Source organism: Pristiophorus japonicus, chromosome 4 (genome assembly GCF_044704955.1).
Source record: "Pristiophorus japonicus isolate sPriJap1 chromosome 4, sPriJap1.hap1, whole genome shotgun sequence".
Classification (NCBI taxonomy): domain Eukaryota; kingdom Metazoa; phylum Chordata; class Chondrichthyes; family Pristiophoridae; genus Pristiophorus; species Pristiophorus japonicus.
In genome coordinates this window covers 113,663,270-113,675,618 of record NC_091980.1, presented here as the reverse complement: position 1 = coordinate 113,675,618, position 12,349 = coordinate 113,663,270, and the positions used below count along the sequence as shown (strand labels likewise).

Below are 12,349 nucleotides of genomic sequence, written 5' to 3'. Positions count from 1 at the left end.
AATCATGAAAGGGATAGACAAGATAGAGGCAGAGAGGTTGTTTCCATTGGTGGGGGAGACTAGAACTCGGGGGCACAGCCTCAAAATACGGAGGAGCCAATTTAAAACCGAGTTGAGAAAGAATTTCTTCTCCCAGAGGATTGTGAATCTGTGGAATTCTCTGCCCAAGGAAGCAGTTGAGGCTGGCTCATTGAATGTTTTCAAGTCAAAGATAGATAGATTTTTAAGCAATAAGGGAATTAAGGGTTACGGGGAGAGGGCGGGTAAGTGGAGCTGAGTCCACGACCAGATCAGCCATGATCTTATTGAATGGCGGAGCAGGCTCGAGGGGCTAGATGGCCTACTCCTGTTCCTAATTCTTATGTTCTTATGTTCCATTCTAAAAGTGAGTTCTCAGGTACTGTACAGTCCAATGTGGGAATTACAGTCTCTGTAACAGGTGGAACAGACAGTGGTTGAAGGGGTGGGTGGGGAGTCTGGTTTTCCGCATGCTCCTTCTGCTGTCTGCACTTGATTTCTGCATGCTCTCAGTGATGAGCCTCGAGGTGCTCAGCGCCCTCCCGGATGCTCTTCCTCCACTTTGGGTGGTCTTGGGCCAGAGATTCCGAGGTGCCAGTGGGGATCTTGTACTTTATCAAGGATGCTTTGAGGGTGTCCTTGAAACGTTTCCTCTGCCCACCTGGGGCTCGCTTGCCGTGTAGGAGTTCCGAGTTGCTTAGGGAGTCTCGTGTCGGGCATGTGAACAATGTGGCCCGCCCAACAGAGCGGTCGAGTATGGTCAGTGCTTCGATGCTGGGGATATTGGTTTGAGCGAGAACACTGACGTTCTCCCAATGGATATGCAGGATCTTGCGGAGGCAGCGCTGGTGGTACTTCTCCAGCGCTTTGAGGTGTCTACTGTATATAGTCCACGTCTCAGCCATATAGGAGGGCAGGTACCACTACTGCCCTGTAGACCATAAGCTTGGTGCCAGATTTGAGGTCCTGGTCTTCAAACACTCTCTTCCTTAGGCAACCGAAGGCTGCGCTGGCACACTGGAAGCGGTGTTGGACCTCGTCATTAATGTCTGCCCTTGCTGATAGTAGGCTCTCAAGGTATGGAAAATGGTCCACCTTGTCCAAGGCCGTGGCATAGATTTTAATGACTGGGGGGCAGCGCTGTATCGCAGTGTCAGGTTGGTGGAGGACCTTTGTCTTATGGATGTTTAGTGTAAGGCCTATGCTTTCGTATGCCTTGGTAAAGATGTTGACGATGGCTTGGAGTTCGGCCTCTGAGTGTGCGCAGACGAAAGCATCGTCCGTGTACTGTAGTTCGATGACAGAGGATGGGGTGACCTTGGATCTAGCCTGGAGGCGTCGAAGGTTCTACAGGTTCCCATTGGTTCTATAGTTTAATTCCACTCCAGTGGGAAGCTTGTTGTGAGATGGAGCATTGCAGCAAGGAAGATTGAGAACAGCATTGGTGCGATGACACAGCCCTGCTTGACCCCGGTCCGGACGTGGATTGGGTTTGTGGTGGATCTGTTGGTCAGGATCACGGTTTGCATGTCGTCGTGGAGCAGGCGGAGGATGGTGAGAAACTTTTGGGGGCAGCCAAAACGGAGGAGGACGCTCCATAGTCCCTCACGATTGACAGTGTCAAAGGCCTTTGGGAGGTCAAAGGCGGCCATGTACAAGGGTTGGTGCTGTTCCCTGCACGTCTCTTGTAGTTGTCGTGCGGTGAAGATCATATTCATTGTACCCCTTAGTGGACGGGATCCACATTGTGACTCTGGGAGGAGCTCTTCAGCCACAGGGAGAAAACAGTTGAGGAGGATTCTTGTGATGACTTTCCCAGTGGCCGACGGCAGGGAGATTCCTCTGTAGTTGCCGCAGTCGGTCTTGTCCCCTTTTTTGAAGATGGTCAAGATTATGGCATCTCTGAGATCTCCCAGCATGGTCTCCTCCTTCCAGATAAGAGAGATGCGGTCATGCATTCGTGCCAATAGTACTTCTCTGCCATACTTGTGACAGATACCGAGGGCTCAGTACAGCAGAAACGCTAGAGGAGTATAGAAAGTGCAGGGGTGAAATTAAAAGGAAATTACGAAAGCAAAGAGAGAGCATGAAAAAATGTTGGCAAGTAAAATCAAGGAAAACCCAAATGTTTTATAAATACATTAAGAGCAAGAGATTAACTAAAGAAAGAGTAGGACCTATTAGAGACCATGAGGGTAATCTGTGTGTGGAGGCGGAAGATGTGAGTATGGTTTTTAATGAATACATTGCGTCTGTTTTTACAAAAGAGAGGGGCGATGCAAACATTGCAATCAGGGAAGAGTGTGAAATATTAGATGAAATAAACATAATGAGAGAGGAAGTATTAAGGGGTTTTGCAGCTTTGAAAGTGAATAAATCCCCAGGCCCGAATGAAATGTACCCAGGCTGTTAAGAGAAGCAAAAGAAGAAATAGCAGGGGCTCTGACCATCATTTTCCAGTCCTCTCTGGCTAGAGGTGTGGTGTTAGAGGATTGCTAATGTTGTACCTTTGTTTAAAAAGGGAGAAAGGGATAGACCGAGTAATTATAGACCAGTCAGTCTAACCTCAGTGGTGGGAAAATTATTGGAAAAAATTCTGAGGAACAGGATAAATCTTCATTTGGAAAGACACAGATTAATCAAGGACAGTCGGCATGGATTTGTTAAGGGAAGGTCGTGTCTGACTAACTTGATTGAAATTTTTGAGGAGGTAACAAGGAGGGTTGATGAGCGTAGTGCATTTGATGTAATGTATGTGGATTTTAGCAAAGCTTTTGTTAAAAGTCCCACTGGTCATGGAAGTAAAAGCCCATGGGATCCAAGGCAACGTGGCAAGTTGGATCCAAAATTGGCTCAGAAGCAGGAAGCAAAGGGTAATGGTTAATGGGTGTTTTTGTGACTGGAAGGATGTTTCCAGTGGGGTTCCGCAGGGCTCAGAGCTAGGACCTTTACTTTTTGCGATATTTATCAATGATTTAGACTTGAATGTAAAGGGCATGATTAAGAAGTTTGCAGCTGATACAAAAATTGGCAGTGTGGTTGATAATGAAAGAAGATGTAGACTGCAGGAAGATATCAATGAACTGGTCAGGTGGGCAGAACAGTGGCAAATGGGATTCAATCCAGAGAAGTGTGAGGTAATGCATTTGGGGAGGGCTAACAAGGAAAAGGAATACACAATAAATGGTAGGACACTGCGAAGTGTAGAGGAACAAATGGACCTTGGAGTGCATGTCCACAGATCCCTGAAGGTAGCAGGCCAGGTAGAGAAGGTGGTTAAGAAAGCATACGGAATACTTGCTTTTATTAGCCGGGGCATAGAATACAAGAGCAGAGCTGTTATGCTTGAACTGTATAAAACACTCGTTAGGCTAGAGTATTGCGTGCAGTTCTGGTCACCACATTACAGGAATGATGTGATTACACTAGAGAGGGTACAGAGGAGATTTATGAGGATGTTGCCTGGACTGGAGAATTTTAACTATGAGGAAAGATTGGAAAGGCTGGATTTGTTTTTGTTTGAATAGAGGAGACTGAGGGGAGACCTTATTGATGTGTATAAAATTATGAGGGGCCTCGATAGAGTGGACAGGAAGGACCTATTTCTCTTAGCAGAGGGGTCAACAACCAGTAATTGTTAAGTAAAAGTAATTGGTAGGAGGTTTAGAGGGTATTTGAGGGGAAATGTTTGACCCAGAGGGTGGTGGGGGTCTGGAACTCACTGCCTGAACGAGTGGTAGAGGCAGAAACTCTCACCACATTTAAAAAGTACTTGGATATGCACTTGAAGTACCATAACCTACAAGGCGACGGACCAAGAGCTGGAAAGTGGGATTAGACTGGATAGCTCTTTGTCAGCCGAAATGGCCTCCTTCCGTGCTGTAAATTTATATGATTCTATGACCAGTAAACATAAATACTGTGGCAACAAGAGTGGGTCAGAGGCTGGGTTTTCTGTGGTGAGTGTCTCACCTCCTGGCTCCCCAAAGCCTTTGTACCATCTAGCAGACAAAAGTCAGGAGTATGATGGAATACTCTCCACTTGCCTGGATGAGTGCAGCTCCAACACTCAAGAAGCTCAACACCATCCAGGACAAAGCAGCCCACTTGATTGGCACCCCATCCATCACTGGTGCACCGTGGCTGCAGTGTGTATCATCTATAAGATGCAGTGCAGCAACTCACCAGAACTTATTCAGCAGCACCTGCCAAACCCACAACCTCTACCAGCTAGAAGGACAAGGTAGCTTGTGCAAAGGAGCACCATCACCTGCAAGTTCCCCTCTGTTGTGTATTGTCCATGTACATTAAATGTATAGTTACAATGGTATGCCACAAGGGGCATTGTGGTGGGAGACCCGAAAGTACCTGCGCGACAGAGTATAAAAGGCTGACCACACCTGAGGGGCACTCTGCAGTTACACAATAAAGGACCAAGGTCACATCAGTTACGACAACACCAGACTGTGTGGAGTCAGTGATTTGAATGCTACATACATCACAAATTGGACGAGCTCTTCATGCAACTATGGCTACTTTGGGCACGCTAAAGGATTTCACAGAGTGTAATGACTGGGATGCCTTTACAGAAAGGCTCGAGTACTATTTTATAGCAAACGACCTGACAGGGAACACGAACGCACTGATAGAGAAGCATAAGGCGATATTGCTGTCCAGTTGTGGCAATGAGGTTTACCGTCTCGTCAAGGATTTGCTGGCACCCGCGACCGCCAAGGACAAGTCATATGAGCAGCTGGTTGAACTCATTCATAACGAACTGAAACCGAAGGAGAGTATCCTCACGGCCAGGCACAAATTCTATCACCACTGCAGACCTGAGGGCCAGGATGTCACCAAATATGCTGCGGACATCAGGAGACTTGCGGCGCGTGCGATTTTGGCACACACCTTAACGAGGCATTGTGAGACGTCTTTATGATGGGGATTGGCCATGAGGGCCTCCTTCACAAGCTGCTATCTACTGAACCTACAGTCAGCCTGCAGCAAGCCATCAACATCAGCCGGGCATTTATGACCTCGACTTGCAGCACCAAGCAGATGATCCACACGGTCTCGAACCCGGCAGGTACTATTCACAGGATAGTGCCTGTCACGGACAAAACTGCAGAATGTGGCTCTGCCCAGGGCAGAGAGCATGAGCCTCAGGGTCCTGGAACTCAAGAGTCCGCCGAGGGGGGCTAATCGAGTAGCACCATGCTGGCGCTGCGGAGGAAGCCATGGGGCTCACCGGTGCAGGTTTGCGGAGTATACGTGCAATACCTGCCACACGAAAGGCCACCATTAGCGTATGCGCAAAAGAAACACGACTCACCGTATGGCTGAGGAGATGGTAGATGATCTGCTATCCAGCGAGATGCATTGCGGTTTGGCTCGACGGGCATCCCAGCCCCAGGTAGAAGGTGGTGATGCGTTTGGACTGTATACGATTCGGCCCCAGTGATTATGGAAGATTAACGGAGTCCCAGTGAGTATGGAAGTGGACACGGGGTCGGGTCAGTCGCTGATGAGTCAGGAAACTTTTGATAAACTGTGGATCAACTCAGCTGCACGACCCAAGCTGGTCCCAGTCACGGCGAAGCTGCGTACCTACACCAAGGAAACTGATACCTGTTCTTGGCAGAGCGGATGTGCAGGTATTTCATGGTGGCGAGACGCATGGTTTACCTTTGTGGATCAATGCAGGTGATGGGCCGACGCTGCTCAGCAGATGGATGGGGAAGGTCCGTAGGAGCTGGGAAGACTTCATTCCTCCACAGACCGCTGTCCCCCGTGTTCACAGACAGAGCAGGCCTCCACCTTCAGATCGGATGGCAGCGAAGGAAGCGTGTGTGGGGTTGGGCAGAGCAGCGGCGGCCGTCGACTCTCCCCTGAAAAGTCTGAGAGTGAGAAAGAGGCGCTGGAACCATCAGCAGCGCCGACCGAGCTGGAGGAGAGAGAAGGGCTTCGACGGGCTGCTCCAGCAGGCACCATCGGCCATTCGTGGGGTTTGCAGCGGGAGGAGCGGTGAATCGGCAGTTTCGGGAGCGGGACTCGCTCGCCGACGTCGTGAGGACCGGTGCTCCGAGGAGCAGGGCTCGTCCAGGATCGGCTGCGGCAGTGAGGAGGTCAGCTCCGGAGGACGTGTATTTGTGTGGCGGCTCCCGGGCAAAAAGGTCAGCTGCGTGGGGTGCTCCGGAGGATGCGGCAGTGCAGGGCCGGTGCGTTGCGGCTCCCGGGTGCGTTCAGAGTGTGGCGGTTCTCAAGAGAGAGAGAGAGGGAGAGCAGGCAGCAGCACAGCGAGTTCAATATGGCAGTGAGCCTCGTGGCAGCAGAGTTCTGCAGAGAGGCGCAGGCAGGCACCAGCAGAGCACCTAAAATGGCGGCGCCCAGTAGAAACGTCGTGGGAAAAACAAAATGGCGTCTTAAAAGGGAAATGTACCCGGGAGTCTTAAAGGGGCCTTACACCGTTGGCGGTCCCCACAGAGACTTTTGTAAGGGCAAGAGTGAGTCAAAATGATTACTGTGATTTGTATGATGACATGATTAATGACAAGAGTTAATATTTTGATGCTAAAATGATTAGTGATTAAAATGATTGATATGATTGATGAAAAGAGTTAATATCACAATGCACAATTAAAAGGGTTAATGGATCTGTGACTAACATGACTAACGGATTAATTCGATTTCTGATTTTATGTGATTTATGCAATTGTTCAGCGGCTGCAGACAAGCCGCAAAGGCAACTATTTTCTGAGAACAGAGGCAACGCACTAGCTGCGATACCCTGTCTCAGCGCAGCCCATTACCTCGGGCAAAAAAGGTCAGTATGCCACCACCATACCTCACCCAGTGGAGCTGGGATTTAATAACTGTTCATTGTACCTGCAACCTTTTGATATAACTCTTCAACGCATCTATATGTATCATACAAATGTACTGTCTATGTGTACCTGTTTTCTACTGGAGATTATGTTTGTGTACTTGTATCGCCCATGTAAGGACTGCTAATACCACATGCTTGCACCGGATCGCAAGCATAATCTCTACATGGGGGGAAAAGAGGGAAGTCGATGGTCATGGACTCACACTCACAAATCAACCAGGACGAACAAGGCCGAGGTTACCGGCAATTTGCTTTTGGAACGGGGGGGGGGGGCGGGTAGTGAGATGTTATGTATTGTCCATGTACATTAAATGTATAGTTACAATGGTGCGCCACAAGGGGAACTGTGGTGGGAGACCCAAAAGTACCTGCGAGACAGAGTATAAAAGGCTGCCCACCACACCTGAGGGGCACTCTGGAGTTACACAATAAAGGACCAAGGTCACAGCAGTTACTACAACACCAGACTGTGTGGAGTCAGTGATTTGAGTGCTACAAACATCATACCCTCCAAGTTACACACCACCTTGACTTGGAAATATATTGCTGTTCCTTCGTCGTCGCTGGATCAAAATCCTGGAACTCCCTCCCTAACAACACTGTGGGTTTACTTCACCACATGGACTGCAACGGTTTAAGGCAGCGGCTCACCACCACCTTCTCAAGGAAAATTAGTGATGGGCAATAAATGCTGGCCTTGCCAATGCCACCCACATCCTGGAACAAATGTAAAACAATACTGCTATTGTCTTTGTATACGAACAATAGGCAGTTTTAATCTGGCTTAAGAATGGTAATTCATATAAATGTTATTAGTTTTTAAAACTTCGTTTCATATATTTACCTCGATTTTTTGCGGGTTACCCTAAATAACTTCCTCGCCTGTTTGCTTGTATCAAATTAGTGACCACTTCTAAACCATTTAAGGAATATCTCAGTAACTCACTTTTCACAAGGAATGTTCGACCCATGGTTTAATAAATTTAAAATTGATAGAATTGATAAAAATGCATTAAATTATGCATTAGTGGCCAAATTATCTCCGAAAATACAAAAATAAACTTTTATTGCAGTGCTCTGGAGGGGAAAATTATGGTATCAGAAACGTGAATTTCCTGGAGCAAATATAAAATGACTGCACTGATAACATTTGTTTGGTTCAATTCTATCACCCGCTTGGAGTCCATTAAAAACAGTCTGATGATGGCAGCAATGAAAGGGAAAACACATCCCATGAAATAATCTTCCTACTGGTTGGTTGGTTTAGCGAAAGGGGGAGATTGCCGAGAGCAGGAAGTTGCCGCAGGAGACCATTTCCGCAGGATTGGCGAGCGGCCCATCTCAGCAACGGCGATTCGCCATCAGGGCAGGACGGCAATGGCCAGGCCCCGGGCTCACTGCCCGAGGCCGTCGGCAATGGCCAGGCGCCAGGCCCCGGGCTCACTGCCCGAGGCCGGCGGCCTTCCGATGGCCAGGAACTGGCACACACCTCCCGCCGCCCCGGCCATTCCCACAGCCCTACCTCTCGGCATGGTAGCGACGCCTCTCCTCTCCTCTCCTCCCCAAGCAGCCTTCGACCTGCCACCACCCAAAGCCCCCCGGACCGCCCTTCCCGCCACACCCTCAGTTCCGGACCGCCCTCCCCTCTGTGTGTGTGTGTGCTGCAGGTGGTCACCTGCGCAGCTCTGGCTCGCCTATAACCAGAGTCTATTTCCTCAGGACCAACAATTTGTTGTGGGTTTTTTTTTGGTACAGATATCTGGACCCGAACTGAATAATCTCCATAATTTGAAAATTATACTTCTCTGATGGGAACATTAACAGGCACAGACCTAAGAAAATTTCTGAGGTCGCAATCTGGCATCTGCACCAGGATTGCACCCAAAGGTGCCCTCCAGTGCTGACCCCACCAGAGTTTGCAGTCAACAGGAAGGCTCCTCATTTGCATGGATCAGGCTGGTCACTTGCTTTATGAGCCTCCATGCTTCTGGAAGCTGGCATGTTAACTATTAATTCTACTCAAAGTGATTCTGTGTCTGCCCTTACCTCTTTTTATATCCCCTCTCACTTGTTCCTCAATACTGGAGTTTATATATACTGCCACACCACCTCCTTTGCTCCGATAGGATATCTCCTAAGCAATTTCTATCCTTCCAGAAATATATCCCATTGTCTGGATTCATTCCACCATATCGCTCTGCTGCTAATAATGTTTAATCTATCACCGCCACAAGACTTTCCAGGTCATACATCTTATTTGTCTGACATTAATGCAAGCAAATGATTTTAATTAACTGTATCACATACTTTATTGTCTGAGAAACCCTGCTGCCCAATAGGTATTTTGTTTATTCCATACATGAAGTTCTTTGATTCGTTTGACATCAAAATCTTTGTTTTATTTTAAAATGTAGGGCTTCAACAACAACTTAGATTTAAATAGCGGCGTCATCATAGCAAAATGTCCCAAGGCGTTTCACAGGAGCGTTATCAAACAAAATTTGACACTGAGCAATTGAGGTGATATTAGGGTTGATGACCAAAAGCTTGGTCAAAGAGGTAGGTTTTAAGGAGCGCCTTAAAGGAGGACAAAGAGGTAGAGAGGTGGAGAGGTTTAGGAAAAGAATTCCAGAGCTTCGGGTCTAGGCAGCTGAAGGCACGACTGTCAAAGGTGGAGTGATTAAAATCAGGAATGCACAAGAGGCCAGAATTGGAGGAGCGCAGAGATCTCAAGGTTGTAGGGCTGCAGGAGGTTGCAGAGATTGGGAAGGGTGAAGCCATGGAGGGATTTGAAAGCAAGGATGAGAATTTCAAAGTAGAGGCTGAACCAGGAGCCAATGTAGGTCTACGAGCACAGGACTGATGGGTGAACAGGACTTGGTGCGAGTTAGGATACAAGCAGCAGAGTTTTGGATGAGTTCAAGTTTAAGGAGGGTGAAAGATGGGTGGCCGGCCAGGAGTGCATTAGAATAGGCAAATCTGGAGGGAACAAAGGCATGGATGAGGGTTTCAGCAGAAGATGAGACAGGTCGGAGTCGGGCGATGTTACGGAGTTGAAAGGAGGCGGTCTTGGTGATGGAGCGGATATGTGGTCGGAAATTCGTCTTGGGGTCAAATATGACACCAAGGTTGCTAGCAGTTTGGTTCAGCCTCAGACAGTTGCCAGGGAGAGGGATGCAGTTGCTGTCTAGGGAACAGAGTTTGTGGCGGGGACCGAAGACAATGTCTTCTGTCTTCCCAGTATTTAGTTGGAGAAAATTTCTGCTCATCCAGTACTGCATGTCGGACAAGCAATGCGACAAATTAGAGACAGTGGAGGGGTCGAGAGAGGTGATGAAGAGTTAGACCTGGGTGTCTTCAGCGTACATGTGGAAACTGCCGCTGTGTTTTCGAATGCTGTTGCCAGGGGGCAGCATATAGATGAGAAATAGGAGGGGGCCAAGGCAATGTTCCTTCTAAGCTGAGCAGCCATGCAGCTGGCTGCCGGTCTGCGCAGCCTGGGACTGGCTTTTCAAATGTGACATTTTGCGCATGCGCAAAATTTGTATGGGCCTGTTAAAGGGACTGTGCACCCCCCCAAAAAGTTAGGGGGAACTTTGGACCAAGGATAGATCCTTGTGGGATTCCAGAGGTAACGACATGGGAGTGGGGAAAGAAGCCATTGCAGGTGATTCTCTGGCTACGTGTAGATAGAAAAAATGGAAGCAGGTGAGTGCAGTCCCACCTAGCTGGGCGACAGCAAAGAGGCATTGGAGGAGGTGCGGTCAACTGTGCCAAAGGCAGCAGACAGATCGAGAAGAACGAGGAGGGATAATTTACCATGATCACAGTCACATAGGATGTCATTTTGCTGTGCAACTCTATCCTTAGCTATCCGTTGCCATCCTTTGCCCTTTCTCCCCCAATCTCCTCCCTTCTCTTGTTTAAGTTCTTCTGGCCCTAACTACAAGTTAACCACTAGTTTAAAGTTACCTGGGCTTACTGCCCATCCCCCGACCATGTTTGCTCTTTGTTTTCCTCTGGGAGCACTGGATCTTTGCTTGAATTTGGCTTCCAAATTTCTGGACTTATACGGATGTCAAGACTATGCTTCTACACTGGATTACACTGCAAGACTCAGCTGCTGTGTCTCTGATCTGCTTTGAGTTGCTTAAGTTTTAAGGTAACTTTGTCTAGCTTACAGCCCAACGCCCACCACTGCTGAGATGAGACCTGGTGAGCTGACGACTGTCCTACTGGTTGTTCAGCCTCAGCTACAGTCTGGTTCCTGGCCAAAATCTCACTCTCGCCGCCTCTGGATCTGGATCAGTGTCAGAGCAGTGGGAGCCATTCAAGGAGGAGATCTACAGGGTTCAGGCCAAATATGTACCCTTAAAGAAAAAGGGTGAGACTAACAAATCTAGATCTCACTGGATGTCTAGGGACATACGAGGTAGGATAAAGAAAAAAAGGGAAGCTTATGACAGCCACCCAGGGCTAAATACCGCAGAATCTCTCGGAGTTTAGAAAATCCAGGGTGAGATCAAAAGGGATATCAGGAAAGCAAAGAGAGAGCATGAAAAATTCTTGGCAAGTAAAATCAAGGAGAACCCAAAGATGCTTTATAAATATATTAAGAGCAAGAGGATAACTAAAGAAAGTAAAGAAAGGGTCGGGCCTATTAGAGACCATGAGGGTAATCTGTGTGTGGAGGCGGAAGATGTGGGTTTGGTTCTTAATAAATACTTTGTGTCTGTTTTCACAAAAGAGAGGGGTGATGCAGACACTGCTAGTGAGGAGGAGTTTGAAATATTAGATAAAATAAACATACTGAGAGAGGAGGTATTAAGGGGTTTAGCAGCTTTGAAAGTGGATAAGTCCGAGGCCTGGATGAAATGCATCTCAGGCTGTTAAGCGAAGCAAAAGAGGAAATAGCAGCGGCTTTGACCATCATTTTCTAGTCCTCTCTGGGTTTAGGTGTGGTGCCAGAGGACTGGAGGACTGCTAATGTGGTACCTTTGTTTAAGAAGGGAGAAAGGGATAACCTTAATTGTGGTAACATTATTGGAAAAAATCCTGAAGGACAGGATAACCAGTGGATGTAGTGTATTTGGACTTCCAGAAGGCATTTGACAAGGTGCCACATAAAAGGTTACTGCACAATATAAAAGTTCACGGGATTGGGGGTAATATATTAGCATGGATAGAGGATTGGCTAATGAACAGAAAACAGAGAGTCGGGATAAATGGTTCATTCTCGGGTTGGCAATCAGTAACCAGTGGGGTGCCACAGGGATCAATGCTGGGACCCCAACTGTTTACAATCTATATTAACGACTTGGAGGAAGGGACCCAGTGTAACATAGCCAAGTTTGCTGACGACACAAAGATAGGAGGAAAAGCAATGTGAGGAGGACACAAAAAATCTGCAAAAGGACATAGACAGGCTAAGTGAGTGGGCAAAAA

At 47.9% G+C, this 12,349-nt stretch overlaps 1 protein-coding gene across 2 annotated transcripts in view; it reads right to left on the bottom strand.

Moving 5' to 3' along the window:
• The window catches only part of LOC139263034 (CDGSH iron-sulfur domain-containing protein 1), a 32,333-nt gene extending 23,883 nt beyond the window's left edge, over positions 1-8,450 (bottom strand). Inside the window, exon 1 of one of the 2 annotated variants that reach the window (XM_070878505.1) lies at positions 8,427-8,450. In XM_070878505.1, the coding sequence (XP_070734606.1) occupies positions 8,427-8,436 (10 nt within the window). In that variant the 5' untranslated portion in view covers positions 8,437-8,450. Of the gene's footprint in view, positions 1-5,350; positions 6,413-8,426 lie in introns of those variants that run through there. The other variant, XM_070878503.1, reaches the window with a different exon arrangement.
• Positions 8,451-12,349: the final 3,899 nt, after the last annotated feature.